At 50.1% G+C, this 26,008-nt stretch overlaps 1 protein-coding gene across 1 annotated transcript in view; it reads right to left on the bottom strand.

Moving 5' to 3' along the window:
• Adcy5 (adenylate cyclase 5) overlaps positions 1-26,008 on the bottom strand; it is a 146,521-nt gene that overhangs the window by 18,637 nt on the left and 101,876 nt on the right. Inside the window, exons 4-11 of the mRNA XM_032900156.1 lie at positions 15,081-15,192; positions 14,272-14,399; positions 12,264-12,422; positions 10,287-10,428; positions 8,033-8,173; positions 3,924-3,946; positions 3,115-3,259; positions 1,961-2,058 (exon numbers count right to left, since the gene is read on the bottom strand). Coding sequence (XP_032756047.1) covers positions 1,961-2,058; positions 3,115-3,259; positions 3,924-3,946; positions 8,033-8,173; positions 10,287-10,428; positions 12,264-12,422; positions 14,272-14,399; positions 15,081-15,192 — 948 coding nt within the window. The remainder of the gene's footprint in view (positions 1-1,960; positions 2,059-3,114; positions 3,260-3,923; positions 3,947-8,032; positions 8,174-10,286; positions 10,429-12,263; positions 12,423-14,271; positions 14,400-15,080; positions 15,193-26,008) is intronic.

Here is a 26,008-nt window from a genome sequence, read left to right as displayed (position 1 = left end):
AGGGCGCACAATGGGGTTCTTATTGATGCTCACGGCTACTACCTATACTGTGCCAACACAGAAAAAATAGGGCTGAGTAACAGGACCCAGAGTCCCGCCGGGCTGTCCAGCGGGGGTACAGCCAGTTACCAGCATCTGGTTTTCACCTGGGGTGTCTGATAGGCAACAGACACACACATAAAGGGTACCTTTATACAGTGGACACCATAAAAGTGAAAGGCGCTAGGAAGGCAGAAGTACGGCAAGCACGGTTGCTCAGTGAATAGAAAGGTGCCTGACCACCTGAGTTCTGTCCCTGGGACCCACATAGTAGAAGGAAAAGAGTCAACACCTTCACACGCTTTCAACGCCTCATGCACATGGGTGCAAGCTAGAGCGCGCGTGCGCGCACACACACACACACACACACAGTACATGTAATAAAGAAAGCTTTTAAAAGAAGGCAAGTAGACAAAGTGTGCCTCGTCTGGGTAAGATGCGGTGGGAAGAACGCAGCACCCATGCTGGGGAGTGTCACTGAAGTAACCTCAGTCCAGCAGGGAGACAGTCGGACACCTCAGAACCGAAGCATTCTACAAATTGCCTGGCAGAGGTCTCGCTAGTCTTGCCAAGAGACAAGCAGGGCCTCAGAACTACCTCCAAGTCCTGCAGGAGAGAGAGATACGGCCGACTGCAGAGCTGGATCCCACGCAGTGTGGGACAGAAATGGGTACGAGGGGAAACTGAGGAAATGAGAACTGGTCTAAGGTCAGCAGGCTGAGCATGGTTACCATGGGAGCTTCTGCCTGTGACCACTGCGACTCCCTGAAGGAGGCTGTCGATGCTAGGGGAAATGCAAAAGGGGCATGGGCACGCTCACTGTGCGACTTGTACGGTTTCTCAGTGGACCTGTAATCATTTCAAAATGCAAGATACAGTTTGGAAGGAGGACACCTCAGATCAAGCACGGCTTAGAAGGCAGAGCTGCGTGGAATGGCGGATCCAAAGCAAACCCTGGGTACGAAGTAGGAAGGCATTTGGGAATCGTTTTGGAAATTTGATATGGAGTTGGGTACCAGGTGGTCGGAGGAGGTGCATTAGTTTTATTTGAGATGTAAGCGACTCTGCTTAAGGAGGAAGACGTCCTTAAAATAGATGTCTGTTGCTTCGGGGGGATGTCCCAAAGTTCATTTTTAAAAATCAGAAAAAAGCAAATGAAAAAGATACTGGAAAATATTAACAACTGTTCTAGGTTAGGGGTGAGAGTTGACTTCCATGTGCTTGAGTGATTTCATAGTAAAGAATTAAAATGTACATATATATATATATATATATATATATATATATGTGTGTGTGTGTGTGTGTTACACCATCCTGAACACCCATACGTGCATGCATACATACACACTTCTCTCCTAGGTGGGACGCCTGTGAATGGCTGTTAATTAAACCTCATTTCAAAAGCTCTCTGCCTGCCTCTCATGGTCCCTAGTGACGTGATCAATTCTCCCCAGAGCTTGGGTGTGCCTCGTTGTGAAAAGCCTTCCTGAAACCTCTCCTTGGAAATACTCTCAGAAGTAAAAAACAAACAAACAAACAAAACATCTTTGCTTTTTGAAGATGTATGTGTGTGTACATGTGTGTGTGTACATATGCGTGTGTGTATCTTTTTTACAAGAGTCAAAGATCACCTGAAAGCCAGAGTGTCAGATGCGCTATGTGACTCAGCCAGGTATGACAGGAGGTGACAGATAGAAAGGGGTCTCTCATGCAGCTGAGAAGTGCCCAGTACGGTCTCTACCCAGTGTGAGCACTCACAGCCCCCAGCCCAGAGGCAGAACCCCCGATTTCCTAGATGCACAGAGGAAACTGAGAAACCAGCATCCCTGCCTGAGCAGCTAGCAGACTTCCTCCTCTGTTCCAGGTCCACTCTGGGGACCCTGCAGCCAGAAGAGGGGGTGTGAGGGGAGGGAATACTTACTGGGGCACAATGGTGATCTGGACAAAGCAGATGAAGAGGAAAACAAGCGAGGCACAGGCCACATAGGCACCAAATCGGTCATCCACCTGCTTGGAGTACTAAGAGGAAACACGCACCGTGAGTTCTACCAGACCCGCCCACCACCTATGACAGTCCAGCCAATTCTAGTCACCCAGCATCCAAAATACCCTCCTCCATGACACATGGGGACCAGAGCTGGCCTTAGATGGAGGACAGCCAGAGTAAATGCCCATATGGTAGAGTCTATGTGACAGTGACCGAGAGACTTGGGATTGCTAACAAGACACTTTATGACAGCTAGCCCATGGTCAACATATTTTATAACAGTCACAGCTGCAGACCATCACCGCTCTCATAGGCCACTGAGTGGACACAGGGCACAAAAGTGGCCCCAGACTGCTTTGGTTTCTACTTCCAGGAAGCAGTCACCTTCCCTTTCTTGGGGGAGTTCCAGTGACTTATTCAAGGTCCCAACCCCCAGTCTCACCTCCTCCCAGGACATCAAGTAGCCACATAAATTCTGGCATGCTCACCTTGAAAGGGGACACACCCATCAGGCTCGCTTGCCATAGCTTGGCTTTGCTAATGCTAATACTGGCTCACCTAATGCTGGCAGTGGCTGATGGGGGAAGGGGGTGGTATAACAACACCCAGGACAAAAAGGGAGGTGCCTGGTGGCTCTGTCACCACTTCACTGTATGGCCCCCTGGGCTCTTCAATCACAATCTAAGGTGGGACAAGGAACTCCCATGGCCCTTCCAAAGCAGCACCTGGAGGGCATGATGGGCCCCAAGACACCGGGTGTCTTGATGGCTATACCAATTATTATGGGCACACCATTTACAATTTACCCCCGTATGGTAGACACCACTGCATGTGTTTAATACAGTCAGAACTCAGTTGTTCCTCACCCTGATCCTGATGTTGGTCTGCTAAATAACTCCAGATAAGGAAACTGAGGCACGGCAGTGATGAGATGTATTCCTTCCAACTATGAAAGTCTCCCCAGAACCTATCTCCTGGGGTTCTCTGGTGTGGCATCACAGACTAAGACACTGGAGGAGAGAGGGGTGTGGGCTGCTCCTACGCCTTTGCCTTGGTTCTGCCAGGGGTCCTCTCTCTTGGTACCATACCTTCTTCTCTAAGTCGGGCTCCCTAAAGGTCAAGAGGAACTTTCGGACGTGTTCAGATCGCAGTCTGTCAATGCTCCTGGCATCGATGGCCCGACCCAGAAACTCGTCCACTTCATCCTCAGGGTTGGCACTTTCCTGGGCGTTCCTGGAAAGCCAGAGGCAGACAGGGGCAAGCTGACACGCACAGATGCTGTCATACAGATATCATACAGATAGCTCTGCATGCCATCTAGACTGACCAGAGACACCTGGCAGATCCCCAGGGAGCTCTCACTTAGGACGAGGCAGCAGGGACTGATGCCAGGCTGCGTTCTTAATAACTGCATACAACAGGAAGGTCCCCAAAGCCCAGAGGACCTTGCTGGCAATGTAGATTATTACTGAAGATGTTATTGTTATTCCGACAGGTAAGCCTCTTTCTCTACTCTCCAGCTGCCTCCTCTTCCTGGAGCTAAGGCGAGGACTGGTGGGTGGGAATCCTCCCACAGGGACTGTGGTCCATCTGCCACTTGAACCGGGAGTAGGACTCCCTTGGGAAACATGCTTATGATGCTGAATTTAAAAGCCTAATTTCTCAAGGTAGAACCTGTTCTGAGTACAATTTCTGGCACTTGTAAGAACTGGGAAGCACAAGAGGAGGAAGAGGATGTTCCCTCCAGATACTGGGCACATTCAGGGCCCGATGTAAGTGCTCAGGTCTGCATTTCCCTGAGGGAGCCATGGGGGAGCCTCCTGGGCTGCTGTTTAAACTACTGTCTGTCATGTGAATGAGCCAAGGGGGAAGGAGAAAAAACGGGCACACTACTCACTTGTCCTTGGGGTCCTCAAAGCCCTAAAAGAGAAGGAAAGGAACAGAGGGCATGAGACCATAGAGCAAGCAGCACGCACAAGCCTAGGCAGCCATGGAGTCCAGCAAGGTGGGCATGTCATGGGCCTCTGCCATTGACCTCTGAGATAAACAGAAGCACAGTTCCCTCCTCCCTTCCCCTGGTGAACATAGCGGGGTCCTGATGGCACACTCTGTGCTAGGTGCCAGGCAACCTTCGTCTCCCCACCACAACTCCTTATGTTTCTCGGACCTTCCCTCCTTCCTCCTGGAACTTGGCTTGGAGAGAAACTGCTGAGAGGCTCAGAACTTTACACGTGCCAACACGTGCCAACCCACGTGTGCACACATGCGCACGCGCACACTGATCGCATAAAACCTCCAGGAAACTGGAAGCTTCCCACCCCAAACGGCTCAGTTCTGGTTACCTACAACCACTTATGTGCTATCTGGGAACCAATGTGTTCTTGCAAGGCTGTTGCTGACTGGATTTAGGAGGGAAGGAACCCATATGGCTGGCACCTGTTGGGTCTGAGTACCTTTCTGTGGTTCAAGTCTGCAAGCCCAAGGAGAGGTAAAGACCCTTAAGACAGATGTCAACCACACAGCTTGCCTTAGAGGTAGTCACTAAAGATAAACTATCAGGGTCTGACCACCACAGTAGGACTGGGGGTAGGGAGGTTCCTGTGATGGGTGACAGGCAGCGCTAGACCTGTGAAGCACGCACTGCCAGAGCAGACACAGAGGAGCACCTCGTGGGGAGCACTAGTTAGCAAATGGGGAGTTCAGCGAGTGCTGAGTGAACTAGATGTCCAAACAGATCTTGCCTCACTTCATTTTGAGTCAATGAAGTGAATTCATTCACACTTCATGGCTTGGGGCCCCCATAAAGGACTTCCTCATGAACTGGTCCTGAATACCCATGGCAGTCCTGTGCCAAGGAAGGCTCCTAGGACCTCAGCAGCCTCTAGGGGGTCCCTTGCTGTCACTTTGTGCTGCACCCAGGTGTCTATACCTAGTCTAATGGCCTGCCGATCAGTCAGGTGTCTGGCCAGACCAGTCAGATCCCGAGAATCACCCCGCCCTCTCTTTAGACTGTAGGACCGCCCTATCTCGTGCCTGTCTCCCAGCTGTAGAAGTGGGTGTCACACCACTGAGTGCCTTGCGTGCGGTTGGGCCCATGCCTGGGTTCTCACGACCCCTCAATGAGCTCAGCACAGCCGGAGCGGAGATGGACAGGCAAGCCGTCTGCAAGATGCTGCTGTGAGGCTCTAGACCATGGAGTTCCATCCCATGAGCCAGCAACAAGCTAACTATACACCTGGGAGCAGTGGTACTGTACGTATACAAGCCTATGTCTACAGAGCGAAAATACCCTGGCATGCCTTTCTCTTAGCCTCTGTGGAGGACACACTTCCTTTCCTGTTCTGAGAAGAGAACTTGAGCACTGGGGGACGCCTTGTTGGCATAGCCGTGTAGGATCCACTGAAGGTAGCGTACAGTGACAAAAGGGTAGACAGAAGACATTGTTATCAATCAGACAGCTCAGCACGGCCATTGAGAACAGGCCAGGGCTGGACTGTGGCTCACGGTGTAGCACAGACCTAAATGGGTTTTGCCTCTAGCACTTTGACCCACCAAGCATCCATCCACCCACCCACCCGTCTGTGCACCTAAACCTCAGTCTAGTGAACTGGGTACACTCCACTCTCCACGCTTACCCGTACTAAGGCAGTGTCACTCCACCTGGCTCAGCCTGCTGGTCCCAGCAGGGCAAGCAGTGTCCTTGGCTTAATCACACAAGCTCAGTCCACACACTTCTCCCTGTCAGCTGTTTATTAACACACAACTTGAAAGCCTTGGCAAGGTGTGCACTCAAGCACAAAAGCCCAACTCAGCACAGCGTTTGCAAAGCTGAGGAAAAGCTCGATAAAGATTCCAACGAACAAACCTGCTGACCACAGATTAGTACCTTTCTACTCGCTGGTACTGCTTCATTGAGTCCAAACCGGCCACCTTCAGTGGGCTGGGTTTGGGTGTGTACTTTTCAATGCTGTTTTTGTTTTTGTTTTGGGGATTTTTGTGTGTGTGTTTTTGTTGTTGTTTTTATTGTTTGTGCCATGTGCCAGAACAGGTAAAAGCGCTCTTTTCCCATCTTCCTCAAAGATTTCTGGGAAACTTAATGCCAAAGCCAGCAGCTGCCAGGATGGCTGCTGGCACTGTCTCCACCCCCAGCCCAGACTCCTCACAGGACAAGTGGGGCTAGTGAGAAGAGGCTTTGATGCCACTGTCCTCAGGGAACACTGTGCCCAGTCAGCATGGGCACCTTGTTCTGCACAGTCTTCCTCCCCTGCTGTGTGAAGCAATTAACACCCAGGAGCCTCCCCTGCAGAGCGGCCTCCTCTGGAGACGTCCCTTCCAGTGCAGCCCCTACTGCTAATTCTTCCAGAGCGCCTTGTCCTGAAGTGATGAATGCACCAGCTGGAGAAGTGCTCGCAGCCCAGACTGCCTAGGAGATCACTCAGGATGCAGGTTATTCCGATGTCACTGAAAAATCACCTCCAGGACACCAGAGACTGTGAATTCCCACCAAGCTACTGTCCTGCCTGCAGGTTATTACCGTCTTCCTCTGTACCTAAGTCCCTTCTCTTGTTATCTTTTCCCATCTGTTCCCATCCCCCCTGTCCTCCCCCTCCCACACACACACACACACACACACACACACACACACACACACACACACACACACACACACACACACACACACAAATAAATGCCCCAAAGCAAGCTGGAGAGATGGCTCAGTGGTTAAGAGCACTGACTGCTCTTCCAGAGGTCCTGAATTCAATTCCCAGCAACCTCATGGTGGCTCACAACCTTCTGTAATGGGATCTGATGCCCTCTTCTGGTGTGTCTGAAGACAGCTACAGTGTACTCATAGACCTAAAATAAATAATTTAAAAAAAAAAACCCACCCCAAAGCTTGGTTCGTGGGCTCCAAGTCAGAGTCGATGGGAGATTATTAAAAAGCAAGGCAGCAACAGGGAGGGTGAACACCTGATCTTTGCTTTCTGGAAGGCTCTTGGAGGTCCCTGCAGGCCGTGTTGGTGTGGGTCAGGTCTGTGGACATCCAGGTTCAAAGCCTTGGATAAGGCCAGGCCTCTCCTGTCTTCTAGCAGTGCACAGGTTTTTAATGGAGGTCTAGACTCTCTCACTTTTACTGTACATGTGTCCTCTACCACTTGTTAGTCCCAATCTGTCCCTCCCTTCAGGCCACTGACTCTTGTCTGCTTTAGTCCCATGGGTCTGTCTCATCCCCTTGGTTCTATCCGGACCTACTCCGATCTGTACACCCGGGTCATTACTGACCTGCTCCAACTTACAGTGACCACAACCCTGCCATAGCCTTGAGCCTCCGTTATCCCTCCCTCCTGACCTGAGCAGTGTCCCCAGGAGTGGGAGCTAAGGTCTGGGCAGAAAGTGACAGCATCACCATTGCCACTCAGCTTCTGGTGATCCCTTTTTCTCTATGAATCAGCACCACATCCTACATTATATTTGGGGTTAGCTAGGGGGTACGTGCCCCACAAGGAGACAAGGTGCCTTGAGTGGCTATACGACCTATGGTCTGACACTCCTGTTAAGGGTTGGCATTTGTGGGGACAGGGTAATGTCTCAGCATAGAAGCAAAGAGGGCCATCACCAGGCACTTGCCAAAAAGCACTGGAATGGTCTCTGGGCAGCTGAAATAAGGAATGCACTTCCAATTGCTAGGGGAACACAATAAGGGCTGGAAGGGTCCAGGAGGCCAGTGCCACCCAGCTCCATGGTGTCTTGGCAGTTACTACTGAGGCTGTTGGAGGCCCTAGTGGCATGCTGAATCTGAGCAACCTGAACCAGCAAACTCTGCAGGAGGAAGGGAAGGGTACTGTTGCCATGTCCCCAAGCCATGGGACAGTAGGAATCAAGGACCAGAACTGGTCCAGGGTTGGGTATCAGGGTGACCCCTACTTCCCTCCTTTCTAGATTCCCTTCAGGTTCAGGGACAGCCTTCATCCCCAGCCCCACCAGAGCCTGCTACCAGAAACTCACCATCCTCTTCATCTCCTTGGACACCTGGTTGCCACCCAAGTGGTTGTAGAAGGGGCGCTCAGCTCCCCAGTGAGGCGGATTGTGTCCAATGGAGTTGGTTCTCTGGCGGTTCATCTTGGCGATCATGGCCTTCTCTTCTTTCTGAAGAGCAACAGAAACACCTCGATGTGTGGGCAGTGGCATTGGGAGAACCCCAGTGTGCATAACCTCACTCTTCTCAGGAACAAGAATCAGGCCAGGCAGGGTGAGAAACTGCTGCCTTTGTACAGCCCTGAAACCTGCTCCCCCAAAGTCTGGGGTGCTTGGCACAAGTAATTGTAAGACCTGGTCTCATGAGAAAGGAATAGGTGTCGGAGACGCCTGTGGCTTGCAAGAAGTGCTCCCTACGAGTCTGATCACAAGATTCTATCCTGGAACCTTTCAATCCCAGTATCCCGACCTTCTCCTCTGACCGCCACTGAAGGCTGAGCCCCTGAAGTCCTAACAGATGTGCCACAGTCTGCATCATGAAGCCTACCCTTCCTCTAACGGGAGGGGGAGGAGCATGCTACAGGAGGATGGATCTTCCTCTCTAGTCTCCCAGGTAACCAGACCAGCTTGTACCATGGGCTCCGTCCCTGGCAGGGTCTGCTCACTGGAATATGAGATTCAACATCTATTAGGACTCTGCTTAATAGCCTCATGAGTGGGTAGAACCTAGGCTGAAGGCATTTAGAGGCTGATGGAGGGAGAGAGGCCCTAGACTCCAGTATTGACTTCTTCTAGGGTCTCTCTGCTCCAAAAGCAGCTCTCAAACACCTGCCACAGAGTTAGGAAAAGTCAGGGACTGCAGGGCTGTAGGTACGCAGAGACTCAGCCAGCTACCCATGGATAAACACTCCTTAAGCATGTCTTTCTGTTATTCCAAATGGGCACCAGGAATAGATGTTTGACATAGGACTTAGGGGGACACTTAACCTTCTTCAGGTCATACTTCCAGGGACTGGGCTGTCACCCCATTAGTCTGCCTCTCCTTCATGCCTTCTGTACTAGTTGTCAACTGGAGGAACCAAGACCCGGAAGGCTCAGGGCAGGAAGGCGGGAGGAAGGCTAGCAGCCTATTCCACAGGGACTGGGAGGAGGAATCCTGGGAGGGCCTGAGAGGACCTCAGTTCATTCAAACTCCGGCAGTGAACAAGCATGCGTTTAGGAGATTGCCCTAAAGTGCGGCTCTCCTGGACACCCTCTCTCTGCTGCCACTGCTTGATTATCTGATCAGCCAGGACCCCCCTTTTTAGGTACAGGTCAAGGTGTCCTCCTGCTCTCCCCCTCCAGATGAATGGGCCCTGGCCTCTCTGCCCTGCCTCTCCTCACAAACAGACTACCTCCATCCAGGCTTCTCTAGACTGTGCTTACATCAAACAGTTTTGCTTTCGCACTAACTCCTTAACACTGGCCACCAGATAAACTCAGCGGGAGGGCATGGCACTGCGTCCCGATGTAGGGAGAAACAGAAAATGCCCATTCGCTTTAAAAATTAAGAACACAGAATACAACACTATTACAAATAGAACTGAGGCCTGCTAATAATTTAGTCTTATCCTTTGGCAGATGTGGGCTGAGACAGAGGAAAGAAGAAAGAAACCAGAAAGTGAAAAGGCAGACAGTTTCAAGGAACAAAGACGTAGGGGCCAGCAAATGGCTCAGCCAGTAAAGGGGCTTGCCGCCAAGCCTGACAGCTGGAGTCCAGCCCTCAGGAGCTACATGGTGAAAGGGGGAGAACCGAGTTCTCCAAGCTGTCCTCTGACCTTCACACACATGCCATGCCGTGCACTCTCTCACATGCCTATATCCACACAATGCACAGAAAGCAAATGTATATGCTGTAAAATTTTTCAAAGCAAACAGACACACGTTGATGCCGGTAGAAGCAGGTATCAGCAAATACATCCACCAGAGGGAGAAAAAACAAGGAGTGAGTGAGAATTGACAGCGAACCAGGGAAGAGAGGAGGAGAGAGGAGAAAAGAGGCAGAGGAGAGACTCCTCAGATGCTCACCTCCATCCCGTACCCCTGGAAGCATCCATCCCTGCTCGCTGATCTGAGGCCTGTGGTGGGTTTTTATCAACCGAAGTGGAGTGCAAATCTCCACCCCAACAACACTGGGGAACTAATAACTTCCCTCAGGGAAAGGAGAGAAGGAGAGAACAGGCCAAGGAAAGGTTCCCATCCAAAAGACTGCGGCTCCCTGCCCCTCGGGCCCTGGCCCACCTACCCGCTTCTGGGTACAGCGCAGGATGAGGAAGGTCTCGATGCTGTGCTCCTTGAGGTAGGCATTGCGCTCACCACCGCAGCCTGGCTCCACCTCATAGTCCCCGTTCAGGTAGTTGAGTGTGGCCTTAGTGATGTGGATGCGGCTACAGTGGGGCAAGGGCAGAAAGCGGGAGCTGAGAACTGAAGCCCCGCCCTGATGTCATTCAAACCTCCAGGCCCCAGCTCTGGTTCCAATGACCTTACATGTGATCAATATGACACTCCCGGGTCATTTCCAGTGCGCACCCACAGCACCCAGACCCTCTCCTGCCTCACCTAGCATGAGTGAGCCTTTGGCAGCCTACCCAAGGAACATGCCTCTGATCTCACAAACCTCATTCTTTTTAAAATTTATTTATTTTGTATACAGCGTTCTGCCTGCATGTGTGCCTGAGGGCCAGAAGAGGGCATCAGATCCCATTACAGTTGGTTGTGAGCCACCATGTGGTTGCTGGGAGTTGAACTCCGGATCTTTGGAAGAGCAGACAGTGCTTTTAACTTCTAAGCCATCTCTCTAGCCCCACAAACCTCATTCTTGCTCAGAAGCCACCAATACTTCCTGCCACTACATCCAGGTCCCTCTTAGCCACTGGCTGCCCATAAAAAATATCTGAGCTACTTCTGTCCACCGTGTCTTCCCACATCTGTGTCATCCCTGCCCACTGGTCTCTTGGCCTGACCTTTCTGCCCAGGTATCTACCCCAGCTGGCACTTTCAGAGTCCTTAGGTTACTGGTCTCTCTCCTCTGAAATAGCTCTCTCTCTCTCTCTTTTTTTTTTTTTTTTTTTTTTTTTTTTTTTCCGGGGCTGGGGACCGAACTCAGGGCCTTGCGCTTCCTAGGCAAGCGCTCTACCACTGAGCTAAATCCCCAACCCCCTGAAATAGCTCTCTATCACGGTTCACAGGCCACAGTTTTGTCACATCGGATCTGGTCGAAGGCTTGGACGGTTGAGACAATATTCTCTACAGCTCATACATAAAGTGTGGTGATTCGCACTTTCCTGCTTGCTTGCTTCCTGCCTCCTTCCTTCCTTCCTTCCTTCCTTCCTTCCTTCCTTCCATCCTTCCTTCCTTCCTTCCTTCCATCCTTCCTTCCTTCCTTCCTTCCATCCTTCCTTCCTTCCTTCCATCCTTCCTTCCCTTCCTTCCATCCTTCCATCCCTTCCTTCCTTCCTTCCCTTCCTTCCTTCCTTCCTTCCTTCCTTACCCTTCCTCCTTCCTTCCTTCTTCCTTCCTTCCTTCCTGCCCTCCTTCCTTCCTTCCTTCCTTCCTTCCTTCCTTCCTTCCTTCCTTCCTTCCTTCCATCCTTCCTTCCTTCCTTCCTTCCATCCTTCCTTCCTTCCTTCCTTCCTTCCTTCCTTCCTTCCTTCCTTCCTTCCTTCCTTCCTTCCTTCCTTCCTTCCTTCCTTCCATCCTTCCTTCCTTCCTTCCTTCTTCCTTCCTTCCTTCCTTCCTTCCTTCCTTCCTTCCTTCCTTCCATCCTTCCTTCCTTCCTTCCTTCCTTCCTTCCTTCCTTCCTTCCTTCCTTCCATCCTTCCTTCCATCTTCCTTCCTTCCTTCCTTCCTTCCTTCCTTCCTTCCTTCCTTCCTTCCTTCCTTCCATCCTTCCTTCCTTCCTTCCCTTCCTTCCTTCCTTCCTTCCTTCCTTTTCTTCCTTCCCTTCCTGATCCTATGTATTAGGCAATCACTTTATGGTTTATCTATACTCACAGCCCCCTCCATTCCCTTCCTGTGTGAGCACGTGCACACACACACACACACACACACACACACACACACACACACACACATCTCTAATCCCATCTGCACCCCCTCCCCCAGTGTGCCTGCTCCTCCTCCTGCTGCCTCCAATCCCACATCATGACAGCCTCTCCAGGGTGAGAATGAGTCAGAATGAAACTTTTGAGTCTCTACCTGCACCTCCCTAGCCCCCACTCACCCTGCCTTGCCGCCAGCTTCCATGTGGTTGGCCAGTGTGACATCGTTAGACCACACGTCGAATTGCCACTTTCTGAGACCAAGGACACCGCAGTGTACTCTCCCGCTGTGAATTCCCACACGCATGTTCACGTTCACCCCTGTCACCTCCCGGACCAACCTGGGGACGAAGCAGGGGTAAGGCTGGGAGAGGGTCAGGGGCTAGGCATACAGAGCAGGGGTGAGGCTGGAAGGAGGGACTGGGGTGAAAGGGGAGTTGGGAGGTGCAGGGGGTCAAAGACGCATTTCTCTCGGATCCATCCTAAACCAGTCAACCCTGGGGTCTGGCAGCAGGGGCTCGCTGGGCATGTTCAGGTTAACCAGGGAAGTGCTGTTTCTGTCTTGGCCACAAGGTGGCAGGGTGCTACACATTAAGCCAAGTGTGCCCCATCCCATCCCCCACCCAGCTACCTCCATTACCACTGCCACTGTCAATCTGACTGTTCAGAGAACTGCAAATAGACTGTAGTGCTATCTTGAGCCCATGGGGGAGAGGTAATCACCCCAAACCCTAATCATACAATACCCAGAGGCAAAGTAGACTGGGCAAGGTAGACTGGATGGTTCTCCCCAGTGTTGATTGACTGGATAGTGGCTTGTCTTTCAAGGTTAGCAGGATACTAGAGAAGGATGGTTACAGGGGTTTCCTGATAGGGGTGGGGGCGGTGGCTGTAGGAGGACATAGGAGGTGAGTCTGGGAAAGTGCAGAGAACTCAGGTGCTCTTCGAACTACAGGACATCGTGGTCCCAGCCACAGCTCCAAGTACATAAGAGTCCCCGTAGATGGGGTGGGCCCTTTATAATCTCCCATGCTGAGCTCAGGAGCAGAAGAGGAAGAGTTCTGCACCCATTTCACAGTCTGCTTAGGGTCTGCAGAAAAACCATTCAGGAGTTGGGAAGGGTCAGTACACAGTTGTCACTTTTTAGAAACCAGCCTTCCCTGACTTTGCAAGCTGTGAGACTGGCAATGCCAACTTGGTCCAGTGGGTGGGGCGGGGTGGGGTGGGGCAGGGGGCGGGCCCACCTCCACTTGGCTCGCCCCTAATCCCACCTGTCAGGCCACCTGCCCTCCACTCTGCCTAACAGCAGGAAAGACTGGGGACTCCTCTTTTCCTTGCCCTGGGATCAAATCCCACCCTCACTGGAGCAATCCCTTCTGCCCAGAGATGTCTGAGGACAATGACAGCTCTTTCTGTCGTTTCCCTTTGCTCCAGAGCTTCCTGATGCGTTTTCAATCCCCTCAGTGGGATCTGCTTCTCTCTGCAAGGGCTGAGCCTCTTACCTATGTGTCCAGTTGACACACAGGCTCTCAGAGCAGCCAGGCCTTCCGGCCCAGAGTTGACTGTGCTTCAGGACGTGACTGTGTAGCTCAGTCATGCAGGAGACAGTTAGTAGACGCAACTGTATCAAAGGCCCTAACCACCTTCCTGGCTGGCCACTCTGACCTCTGACCTTACCATGCTTTACTTTGTAACCATTCAGACTATTTCCAAAGTACAAAGTAACCGAATACTTTCCCTGATCCAGAGCCTAGCTCGCAGACCCAGGCTCTTTCTGCTTTTCCTCACAGGAAGTTGACATCGTCTGCCATTGAATCCCTAGAGAGCTCCTTAGCCCGGAAAAGGAAGAGCCTTCTTCTCGCACCTAGGAAGTGGAGCTTGTGTTTTTGCATCAGGTATGGGTTTGTGAGAAGCGGTGAGGTTTTAGAGGACAAGCGATCATCGGTTTAAGTGCAGCCCCTCCTGCCTGCTCTCCTTCATTTTGTGCCTCACTTGTTCCTGCCTCCTTCAGGTAAGCTGCCCACCAGGGAAGGAAAGGAACCCCGGAGTAGAGGTGAGAGGTGAGGTATAGAACTGGCTGGCAGCCTAGCTTGGGGCCCTGGGTACACCCATTCTTTCCCTGCTTCCATCAGTTACTACAGAGGGTGGCTGGGTTCCCTGGGGGGATAAAGCCCAGAGGGAGGCACTTACGAGATGGCCTCGATCATGTCCATTCCCATCTCCACGCAGCAGTGGGCGTGGTCGGCTCTGGCTTCAGGCAGCCCCGAGACACAGTAGTAACAATCCCCGAGGATCTTAATCCGTAAGCAGTGATTCTCCTGGAAAGCAAATTAGTTTTAAAAATCCAAACTGGTGGGCAAGAGAGTGGGAGGGAAAGAAATGAGAAACAGAGAGTCACTCATGCTTGGAGTAAACTGCTTTCTAGAGAAGTGGGCGCAGCTCCTGTGCCAGGGCAGGGACTGGTCACAGTCGCATTAGGAGAGGCGAGACAGGGGGTAATGACTAGGAGACAAGCACTGCAGCCCTTAAGGAGGCAGGACCGACTAGGAGCTCTTTATTTCCCCCCTCCCCTCTCCTCCCCTCTCCTCCCTTCCCCTCCCCTCTCCTCCGCTCTCCTCTCTCTTCCTTCTCGTTTAGGTAAGCATCTCAGGTCCCGCTCCTTACCCCAGAAGCAGACCCCTGACTTGCAATTCTATCAACAGTTTTGACCCTTCTGATTAAAACAAAAAAACAAAAAAACCCCAAAACAAACAAAAAGAAAAAACTGAAGCAGGCAGACAGGAGCTTGAGCCAAAAACACACATGACCTCAGCCTGCCTGACACGTTTATCAAAGGGAATGTTCTCTGGCCCACCCATTTTGTCCAAGTGCTGGCACTCAAGGTGACTCCCATCCTTCACCAACCTCCTCAGGAACGCAGCCAACCCAGGTAAACAGATTTCGCTGCACGGTTGGGCACAATGCCCTGCAGGCAGGCATGGAGATTGCCCTTCACACACTCCCTCACAGGGGGTGAAGAGCTGGTGTGGGTCGTTGAGGGTCATGACCAGTTCTTGGGCAGTACACTGGGATGCCAGGCTAGTGAAGCCCTCGATGTCAGCAAACAGGATGCTGGGAAACAGGAAGAAGACTTGCTATAGGCTGGGTGCCTGTGTCCACCACATCCATACAGTAAATCCTAGTGTCCATTGTAAGGGTGTTAGGAGCCCTGGGGAGATGATTAGCCTGTGAGGGTCCTTGTGACTGGATCAGTGGCTCACGAGAAGGAAGAACAGGAGAGCTTGCCTCCTGGCTTTGCTGCCATGAGGTTGTGAGAAAGGGCTGGAGATGGCTCTCACTGGAGCCCAGCCATGTTGGCACTGTGGACTCAGGCTTCCAGCCTCCAGAAGTGGGAGAGAGTTGTTTACAAGTCACCCAGGGTGGTACCTGTCACAGAAGCCTAGACAAAGACAGGCCTCTGTGAGGGAGAAACGTGGGGTATGTATCTATGGACCTGGGAGTGCCTCAGGCTCTAGGATGGCATACAGGCTATAAGAGTCCTGGGGGACTTGTCATAGTTAGGGTTTCTATTGCCGTGCTAAAACACCAGGACCAAAAGCATCTTGGGGAAGAAATTTCTTTTTACATGCCATCCTCTGTCACTGAGTGTGAGAACTCAGGGCAGGAACCTGAGGAAGGAACTGAAGCAGGGGCCAGGAAAGACAGCTACTTACTCTCGTCTTGTTTACTAGACAGCTCAGGACACCTACTCAGGGGTGGCACCACCCATGACTCAGAGGCAATACCACCCATGATGGGCCAGCCCCAGTCCCTCCCATATGAAATATTAATTGAGAAAATGCCCTACAGGCTCGCCCTATAGGCCAATCTCGTGAAGGTATTTTTCTCTTCCCAGATATGTATAGGTTTGTGTCGAGTTATCAAAAACCAACCAGGAAAGGACTCCAAATGGCTGCTGGTTAGGGAGCCAAGGCACAGGCCTTGCCTACTACCTGGGGAAGCCCTGATCCTGTCCTGAACTTTCACTCTGACCTCACTTCCAGGCAGGAGAATGGGAGGGAGAGTGTGAACTTTCTGAGAGTCATCTCTTGCCTCCCTACCCCCATCCCTCCTCCTCCCCCAGTCACCTTGCAGGCCTGCCCCTACCCACGGGAGTCTGGGTATGAAGAACTTTTACACATTGCTCTGGGAAGTATGACCCAGAACAGAACCCTAGAGACCTTTCACTTCCCAGTCTCAAGCCAACCTCAAGCCTGCCACCCCAGGGGAGTCCTTTAGAAGGGACAGACAGAGAGAAGGGCAGGGAAGGACAGAGGTAAATACCAGTCCCTCCCATCACCTGGAAGTCCCCAGCTTCTCCTGCTGGGGCCTCTAGCCTCACCATCCAGGGTGCCGTCAGCCACACCCGCCAGCTGTGGCCCGTTTGCCCATTCTTGTTGCCCCTGTCCTTTAGTTTGAAAATCTCTCTTTTCCTTCAAAACCGACCACTGAGGTCTTGAGGCCACAGTGTCTAAGGGCCCCCACATGTCTGCTTTCTTAAGAGGGATACAAGAATGTTCTGTTATAGACCGATATGAATCTTGTAGAAAAGCTCTGAGCCACACCATCTCCCTCAGCCCCCTAGAGCCTAGTAGTTCCCACACCAGGACCCAGGCCTCAGAGGAGAGGTAGAGACTGCATAGTAGACCATAGTAGACTATAGTAGACCCACCCTCCAAGTTTGCACTCTCCCCAACATGCCTTCCTGAGGCTCCAACACCCACAGACTTCAAAATTACGTATTTATAGCTAAATATATTTTATAATTTTATTCCAAATGTCTACTGGTGTATTGAGCATGCCTTTTATTTACTTATTTGTAATTATTATTATTTTTTAAATTTTTTATTATATATTTCTTTACTTACATTTCAAAGGTTATTCCCCTTCCTGGTTTCCTGTCCATAAGCTCCCATTCCCTCCCCTCCCCCTCCCCCATACAGGTATTCCCCCTATACATCCCCCTTGTTGCCCTCCCCCATATTCCCCTGCACTGGGGGTCCAACCTTGGCAAGACCAAGTGCTTCCCCTCCCACTGGTGCCCCAACAAGGCTATTCTCTGCTACATATGCAGTTGGAGCCCAGGGTCAGTCCATGTAGTCTTTCGGTAGTGGTTTAGTCCCTGGAAGCTCTGGTTGGTTGGCATTGTTGTTCTTAAGGATTGCAAGCCCCTTCAGCTCTTTCAATCCTTCCTCTAATTCCCCCCAAGGGGGTCCTATTCTCAGTTCTGTGGTTTGCTGCTAGCATTGACCTCTGTATTGGACATGCTCTGGATGTGTCTCTCAGGAGAGAGCTATATCCGGTCCCTTTCAGCATGCATTTTTTAGCTTCATCAATCTTATCCAGTTTTGGCGGATATATTCCAATGGCTGTCCTTCCAGTGTAAACCACCATATCCCCTCCTATGAATTTTTTTTAATCCATTCCCTTCTTCTTGAGCTTCATGTGGTCTGTGGAGTACATTGAATATCCACTTATCATCTGTGTTTTTCTTTGAGTAACCTCCAGGATGATATTTTCTAGTTCCTCCATTTGCCTTATAAATAAGGTATTCTTGTGAACCACGTTTTTTGAATCCATTCCTCTGTTGAATGGCATCTGGGTTCTTTCCAGCTTCTGGCTATTATAAATAAGGCTGCTATGAACATAGTGGAGCACGTGTCTTTGTTGTATGTTGGAGCATCTTTTGGGTATACGCCCAAAGATAGGTATAGTTGGGTCCTCAGGTAGTGGAATGTCCAATTTTCTGAGGAACTTCCAGTCTGATTTCCAGAGAGGTTATACCAGTTTGCAATCCCACCAACAATGGAGGAGTGTTCTTTCTCCACATCCTCGCCAGCATTTGCTGTCACCTGAGTTTTTGATCTTAGCCATTCTGACTGTTGTGAGGTGGAATCTCAGGGTTGTTTTGATTTGCATTTCTCTGATGACTAAGGATGTTGAACATTTCTTTAGGTGCTTTTTGGCCATTCAATAATCCTCAGCTGAGACTGTTTTATTTAGCTCTGTACCCCATTTTTTTTTTAAGATTTAGGGTGATTTAGCTCTCTGGAGTCTAATAGGGTGATTTAACTCTCTGGAGTCTAGCTTCTTGAGTTCTTTGTATATTTTGGATATTAGCCCTCTATCAGATGTAGGATTGGTAAATATCTTTTCCCAATCTGTTGGTTGCCATTTTGCCCTAATGACAGTGTCCTTTGCCTTACAGAAGCTTTGCAGTTTTATGAGGTCCCATTTGTCGATTCTTGATCTTAGAGCATACGACATTGGTGTTTTGTTCAGGAAATTTTCCCCAGTGCCCATGTGTTCGAGACTCTTCCCCACTTTTTTTTCTATTAGTTTGAGTATATCTGGTTTGATATGGAGGTCCTTGATCCATTTGGACTTAAGCTGTACATGGTGATAAGAATGGATTGATTTGGGGTTGGGGATTTAGCTCAGTGGTAGAGCGCTTGCCTATCAAGCGCAAGGCCCTGGGTTCAGTCCCCAGCTCCGAAAAAAAAAAAAAAAAAAAAAAAAAAAGAATGGATTGATTTGCATTCTTCTACATGCTGACCTCCAGTTGAATCAGCACCATTTGTTGAAAATGCTATCTTTCTTCCATTGAATGGTTTTATCTCCTTTGTCAAAGACCAAGTGGCCATAGGTGTGTGGGGTTCATTTCTGGGTCTTTAATTCTGTTCCATTGATGTACCTGCCTATATCTGTACCAAGACCATATAGTTTTTGTGACTATTGCTCTGTAATACAGCTTGAAGTCAGGGATGGTGATTCCCCCAGAAGTTCTTTTATTGTGGAGTATAGTTTTCCCTATCCTGGGTTTTTTGTTATTCCAAATGAATTTGCAAATTGTTCTTTCTATCTCTATAAAGAATTGAGTAGGAATTTTGATGGGGATTGCATTGAATATGTAGATTGCTTTTGGCAAAATGGCCATCTTTAATATATTAATCCTGCCAATCCATGAGCATGGGAGATCTTTCCATCTCCTGAGATCTTCCTCAATTTCTTTCTTCAGAGACTTGAAGTTCTTGTCATACAGATCTTTCACTTGCCTGGTTAGAGTCACACCAGGATATTTTATGTTATTTGGGACTATTGTGAAGGGTGTCATTCCCTTAATATCTTTCTCAGCCTGTTTATCCTTTGAGTAGAGGGAGGCTACTGATTTGATTGAGTTAACTTTATACCCCGACACTTTGCTGAAGTTGTTTGTCAGGTTAAGTAGTTCTCTGATGGAACTTTTGGGGTCGCTGAAGTACACTATCACATCATCTGCAAATAGTGATATTTTGGTTTCTTCCCTTCCAATCTGTATCCCTTTGACCTCCTTTCACTGCCTGATTGCTCTGGCTAGGACTTCCGAGTACCATATTGAATAAGAAGGGAGAGAGTGGGCAGCCTTGTCTAGTCCCCAATTTTAGTGGGATTGCTTCAAGTTTCTCTCCATTTAGTTACTTATTTGTAATAAAGATGTTTACTGGTATGTGAGAATACGTATGTACATGTTTATCCTTATGGGTTCGTGTACATGCACACACGGGTGGGGCGTGCGTGTAACGGGTATCGGGTATCTTCCTCTGTCATTCGTCATCTTAGTTTTGAGATGGGGCTTCTCACTGAACTCGGAGCTTGCCAATTGGCCAGACTGGCTGGCCAGCAGGGCCAAGCACCCTTGGTCGACGGCTCTTGATTGCAGGAGTAGATTGTTTAGTCCAGAATTTTTGCAGGGGAACTTGGGATCCAAACTCAGGCCCCATTCTTGAACAGACTTCGAGACTGATCTATCCCTCCAGCCCATCTTTTTATTAACCGAGCACAAATGTTGTGACTATTAATGGGGTACAGAGTCCCGCTTTTAGACCTATTTTAAAAGGGATGTAGGGTGTGACAATCACCTGCAGGCTGAGAACCATACCTACATCACCTCAAGGAGCCCTCAACGTCATCCTCCAACTGATCCAACCTGTACTGTTAAATAAAGCACATCTTTCATTGTGATGCTATCTGTGGCTTTCCTGACACTCTCAGGGCTAGTCAAGTCCCAGAGACAGCGAACAGCTTACCTCAGTATGTACTTCTTACACCCAGACTAACCAGGTGAGAGTCTCCCCACCCTTGCAGACTCCCATTACCTGACAGCTAAGGGGCATCTTGGGGTAACTCCCACACTCCAGGACCCCTGAAATTATGCAAGCTGGCCAATCAACTTCACCCCACATCACTTCCCTTCTCGAAGAAGGACAATAAAGGCTCTGGCTTGCATTTTCCTTCCCTTCCTATAATAAATATTTTATTTATTATTTTGTTACCATATTTATTAATTTAACTAACTTAATAATACATATTTTTAAAAACAATATTGTAAATACATTGAAGCTGTGGGAGCTTTCCTGGCACCTGAGGCCCTGGATTCTATCCCCAGCAGCACAAAGTAAGATAATACACTATATATTAATATATCCCTTTACGCTCCCACATACATTCATTCCAGACTCCAGCCTATGAGGTTAGCATTCGCTTTTTTTTTTTTTTTCCCCCGGAGCTGGGGACCGAACCCAGGGCCTTGCGCTTGCTAGGCAAGCGCTCTACCACTGAGCTAAATCCCCAACCCAGCATTCGCTTTTAAGAGAAGGAAATTCAAGCACAGAAATATTGACTCACCAGCCCAAGGCCACGCAGGCAAGCCCACTCCAAGAGTGCACCTGTTCTGTGGTCTGTCAGCCCCGTCACTCAGAGAATAACAGCATCCTGAGGTGCCTCGGTAACGGCTGTGAGGGACATGTCCCACACAGCTCACACACCCACAGAGCAAACTATCAGGGCACAGGGCAGCAGGCTGAGCTACCAGGAAAGGCATCCTGGGGTCCGGGCCAGGTTATCCCTGGCCCAAAACCATGGGAGCAGCCACCAGCATTTGTCTGGGCTCCCCCAGCCCCCAGTTCCAATCTAGGCCACCATGGTGGCCACAGAATAATGGTCAGAGGGAGGGAGAGGGAAAGGCAGGCCACAGATGAGAGAGGATAAGGAGAGAGGTGTGGATAAGGAGAGAAGGCTGCCCCGTGGCTGTCTTGGTTGTGGATTAGGGATGAATGGGGTCTCACAAACTCTGGTACTTTTCCTGCCTGTGGGTGGGGCCACTGCCAAGAGGGTGGCTGTGTGAACGTGCTAGAAGGCAGTATTCTGCCTCCTCATCCTTTCTTCACTGTTTCTCAGGTAGGAAGAAGGAAGGCTTCTTAATCTCTATAAAAATATTGGTTACATTCTTATTCTGGATTTTTTTTCCTCCTAGAACAATACCAATAGCAAGGGTCAAGATCAGTAGGACATAAGCCAAGGAAGTGGTGAGCCTCTCTGCTTAAGCTGTCATCTTCTTTTAATTTTAAATTTGCTAGGCACCACACTGACTGGCGGGTCCACCTGGGACTATGCCTCTGAGACCCCAGAATAGGAGAGAAAGCTCCCTTGCACCGCAGGACTACCATGGGGCCAGCTGTAGGCAGAGCTCCAGAAGCACGAGGCAAAGCTGTGTGACCTTAAGGCTTCTTCAAACCGAAGGTCACTGAGTCACCCACAGGGGACAGGCCTCTGGCCACCCACAGAAGCCCCTGCCAGCTGTGAGAGCTCTTTTCTTCGTCACTGCTCTTACCGCCACGGACTGGCAGCCCGCAGTCCCTGGGCTGGTGTCCCTTGGGATCCTCTAGGGAGCTTTCCTGTGGAGAGGCCTCAGAGTGCCAGCCCTGGGGATTCCAAGTTAATCCATCAGGGGCGAGGCTCTTCTGCGGTGGTTGTTTTACTGTTGTTCTATTGTATTTGAGGCTTCTCTGGTGGCTCCAATATTCTACTATGCAGCGAGAGAGACAAGCCACTGCACTGGTTTAAATAGCACCTTCTCCACAGGATCCCGCCACCTGTCTGTCTGCTTTGCTCTCAGCTTGACCCCCACCCCCAAACCCGGGCAATAACTCCTAAATCACAGGTGCACATTAGTTTAAAGGACTGCCATTAGTTCTAGGACCTGAAGTCTGAAGTCAAGGGGTGCTGTCGGAGCCAGGGTCATGCTCCCCCGAGACGTGTGCTTCCTCTGGGGTGGCCGTCAACCTTTGACATTCCTAAGTCAGAGGCTGCGCTGTCCACATCTTTTCCTTCAGTGTGTGTTGTCGCATAGCCCTTCCCTCCTCATATCGACACGAGTCTTACTTCTATGACAACTACGAGCTAATCTGAAGCTATATAGGCTCTGTGAAGCTCCTATCGTAGAGCCTCTTACCTGTGGGGATCTGTTCCAAACCCTTTAATGCACACCGGGGGTCATAGATGACACCAAGTCTGTGCTTTATCATGCACACAGACACAGGTGATAAAGCTGACTTATGACTTAGACATAGCAAGAGGTCAGTGATAAAAACGGGACAATGTAACAACATTCTGTAGCAAGAGGTATATAAATGTGCGCTCTCTCTCTCTCTCTCTCTCTCTCTCTCTCTCTCTCTCTCTCTCTCTCTCTCTAAATTCCTTACTGTGCCACTTACCCCCCACCCCTTCTTGCATATGGCTGGCCCTAGATAACCTAAATCGTGGAAAGCAACATTTTAGATAAGGAGGTCACATTCACAAGTACTGGGGGTCAAGACTTCAGTTTCTCTTCTAGGGAGACACAGTTCAAGCCACAGCAATGCCTGATGCTGATGTATTGAGAGGAAGAGAATGCTCATGACTTGAGAGCAAGGGAAAGAACATACCCTGAAACCTCCTTCTGCCTCACGGGGGTCTCCTGGGATCACGGCATGCCACCTCAGAGAGGAGCCTATGACACTTAGGGTCTGTCCCCAGCAGCCCTCACAGAATCAGTGGGACGCGGTTCCCAAGGCCAGAAGACAGTGCGGTTATCACCAGGGAGGCTTAGAAACCTGAGCTCTCTCTAGCTGATGGGAGTCTTCTCTGAGGCTCTCTCAGAGGGGAAGGTGGGGTTACCCACAGCCACCCCAGGAGCCATGCCAAGCAGGACTTCTAGCCTGGGTTGGGAGAATCTTATACAAGCTCTCCGAGGCCCCAGCTCTTACTCCCAAACCTCTGGCCAATCTAGAAACCGATACTTGTATACACATCCACCCTTTGAGAAGCAAAGCCTATTTTCTCTGGGGTTGTTTTGTGGGAGGAGTTTGTTTTATGACGGTCGCTTATGGAGCCTCCTGTGTTTCATAGGGTCTCCTTAAGACAGACTACCTGCTCTGGGGCCTAAGTTTCCTGGCCATATCACTGGGGATTCTAAAGCCACTTTTACAACCCAGCACCAGGCCCAGACAAGCAGAAAGATGTTAGCTCATACATCAGAGCATTTGAGAGTTCCTCTTGGCCATACTAGCGGGTCCTTAGAGTGGTTAGACACTGGGAGCCGGCCCACATGGGAAGTACTTCACTGATGATCTATCCTCTGTCACTACCTAGCTAGCCCACATTCTACAAGTGTGGGGAAAGTCATCAATTACAGCCACAGGCCCTCCACAGGCATTTCCTTATGCTTGCCCCCTCTTACTGCCAAGAGATCTATGAACTGAGTTGTAACATCTGACCCAGCTCCTATACACAAGGCAGCACCACTGGGCACTTAGGACTAGGTGGCTAGCAGGGAACTGCACCCACTAGCCCACCCAGTCAAGACAGAAGTGACGTAAAGCCTTAGCCTACCTCTTAAGACACTGATAGCACTGGATCCAGAAGCACCGTGGGGCGTTCCCACTACGTATAGGCAGAAGGCCTCAGTGGTAGGCCTGTGCAGGATGCCATTTCTTGTGTCCAACAGAGCTATCCCCTGCCACATCCACACTCGATCTTTTCCAAATCACCCAGCCTGGAGAGATACTTGGGTTCGCGGCCTTGTCAGGTAAAGAAGAGCAGTGAATCTTTCATATCCACTGGGGCAGAGGAGTCCGGCCTCAGTCAGAACTACCTGAGGCCCAGGTTGGACAGGAAAGGGAAGATGACCAATGACAGGGCTACTGTGTACAATGCCATCAGGGGGAGAATCTACCCCACATGGCCATAGCCTCTCCACCCTGGCAGGGGCAGAGACATCCCTTCAGTAAGTAGAGTCCAAGAGAAGTCAGGGTACCTCAGATCAAGGCATATCCTGCAACCCACTTTGCTAGCTAGCCCTCAGGCCTCCTGCAGATTCCAGGCCACCCCCTAACCCCCCAACCCCCATATAACAGAACCCAGTGGAATCAGTGGACATCTTCCAGGGGTATGACAGGCTCAGGGAATGCCTCTTAGAGGGGAGAGGCTGAGCCAAGGCCCAGCAACCAGCGACCAGATTGGTGTGAATTGCTTTTCTTCTCTACCCCACCTACATTTTCCCATTTCACTACAAAACATAATCCTCTATATAATAAAATGCTTATGTCTGAAAGGCCAAGAGTAAATCACCCTTTTTGCTCTTAGAACCTGATTCTTACCCACTTCTCTTCACCATGTCTTTACTTAGCCCACTCAGAATAATCCCCATGTCTAAGTTCTTAGTAGGATCCAACCCACAGGTCACACCTATTTGAACTTGTCTCAGAAACACAACCAGGCATGCTCAACCGTCAGTGCCTCTCTCCGCTCTGTCTTCTCTTCCCTGGCTTGCCAGAGCCCAGAGCCAAGACCTAGCTGATTGTTGGTTCTGTTTTCTGCTGGCTTTCATGCTGTGTCCCAACACAAATGGGGGCCTTTAGTGAACCCCAGGCAAGAAGAGGCCGAAGCCCTTGAGCCCTTGAGCAGGTGCTGTCAGGAAGGCTGGAGTGAGGAAACCTATTTGGGGTCCCTCACACACACACACAAAAAAAATCAGTTTACCATAGGAACCAGCAGCCCCACTTCTGGGCGTATACCCAGAATAAATTGAAAGCAGAGGTGTGAACAGTAACCATTCACACACACGGCAGCAGCAGCATTTAAACCCGTAAAGGGTGGAAACAGCCCAGGAGGCATCAGATGAGGAAAGGAGAGGCAGAATTCCATCAGCAAATGGAATATTACTCGGTCTGGACAAGGGAGGAAATCTTGACAAACGCCTCAGCCTGGTTGGACCGTGAGAATGTTGCCCCGGGTGAGCCGAGCCAGTCATTAAAAGCACAGATTCTGTTTGAGTCTGCTTACATGACATATCTAGAATAACCTAACTGATAAGGACAGAAAGAAGAAAGGCGGTTTCCAGAGTGGGGATTGGGGACACAGGGACGTGTTAAATGGCCCCCCAGTTTCAGTCTGGGAACTGTGGCTGTAGACATGGGGTGGCTGTCAACACTGGATGTAGCTGGATGCTACTTGTCCTCACAAGGACAGGTCTTAACCGTGATAGATCTTATGCTAGATCCATGTTTTTTTTTGTTTGTTTTTTTGGTTTTTTTTTTCCGGGGCTGGGGACCGAACCCAGGACCTTGTGCTTCCTAGGTAAGCACTCTACCACTGAGCCAAATCCCCAACCCCCTAGATCCATGTTTTTAAAAAGATTCATATCTATGTGTGTATTTCTATGTGTGGGTATGTACATGAGCACGTAGTTGTCCATAGAGGCCAGAAGGGAATGCTGGATTCCTGGAGCTGAAGTTACAGGATGTTGGGAGCTGCCAGATATGGGTGCTGGGAACCAAACTCCAACTTTTCCATGAGAGCATCAAGCTCTTGACAGCTGAGCCATCTTTAACCCCTTATTCTGTACACATTTTAACACAACAGAACTGACTGAGTTGCCAAGTCACTGCCCCTGCAGTCATCTGCTCAGCTCTTATGGTCTCTCGGGGACTGGACATTCCCTAATAGTTCGCCCTACATAGCAGCACCCAGCACATAGTAGGTTTTCAGTAAATGCTTACAAGGCAAAGACCATCTGCAATCATAACTGATA

The sequence above is a fragment of the Rattus rattus genome, chromosome 4 (assembly GCF_011064425.1).
Source record: "Rattus rattus isolate New Zealand chromosome 4, Rrattus_CSIRO_v1, whole genome shotgun sequence".
NCBI classification, from domain to species: domain Eukaryota; kingdom Metazoa; phylum Chordata; class Mammalia; order Rodentia; family Muridae; genus Rattus; species Rattus rattus.
The sequence above is the reverse complement of the archived record's forward strand: the minus strand, read 5'-3'. Positions and strand labels throughout refer to the sequence as shown.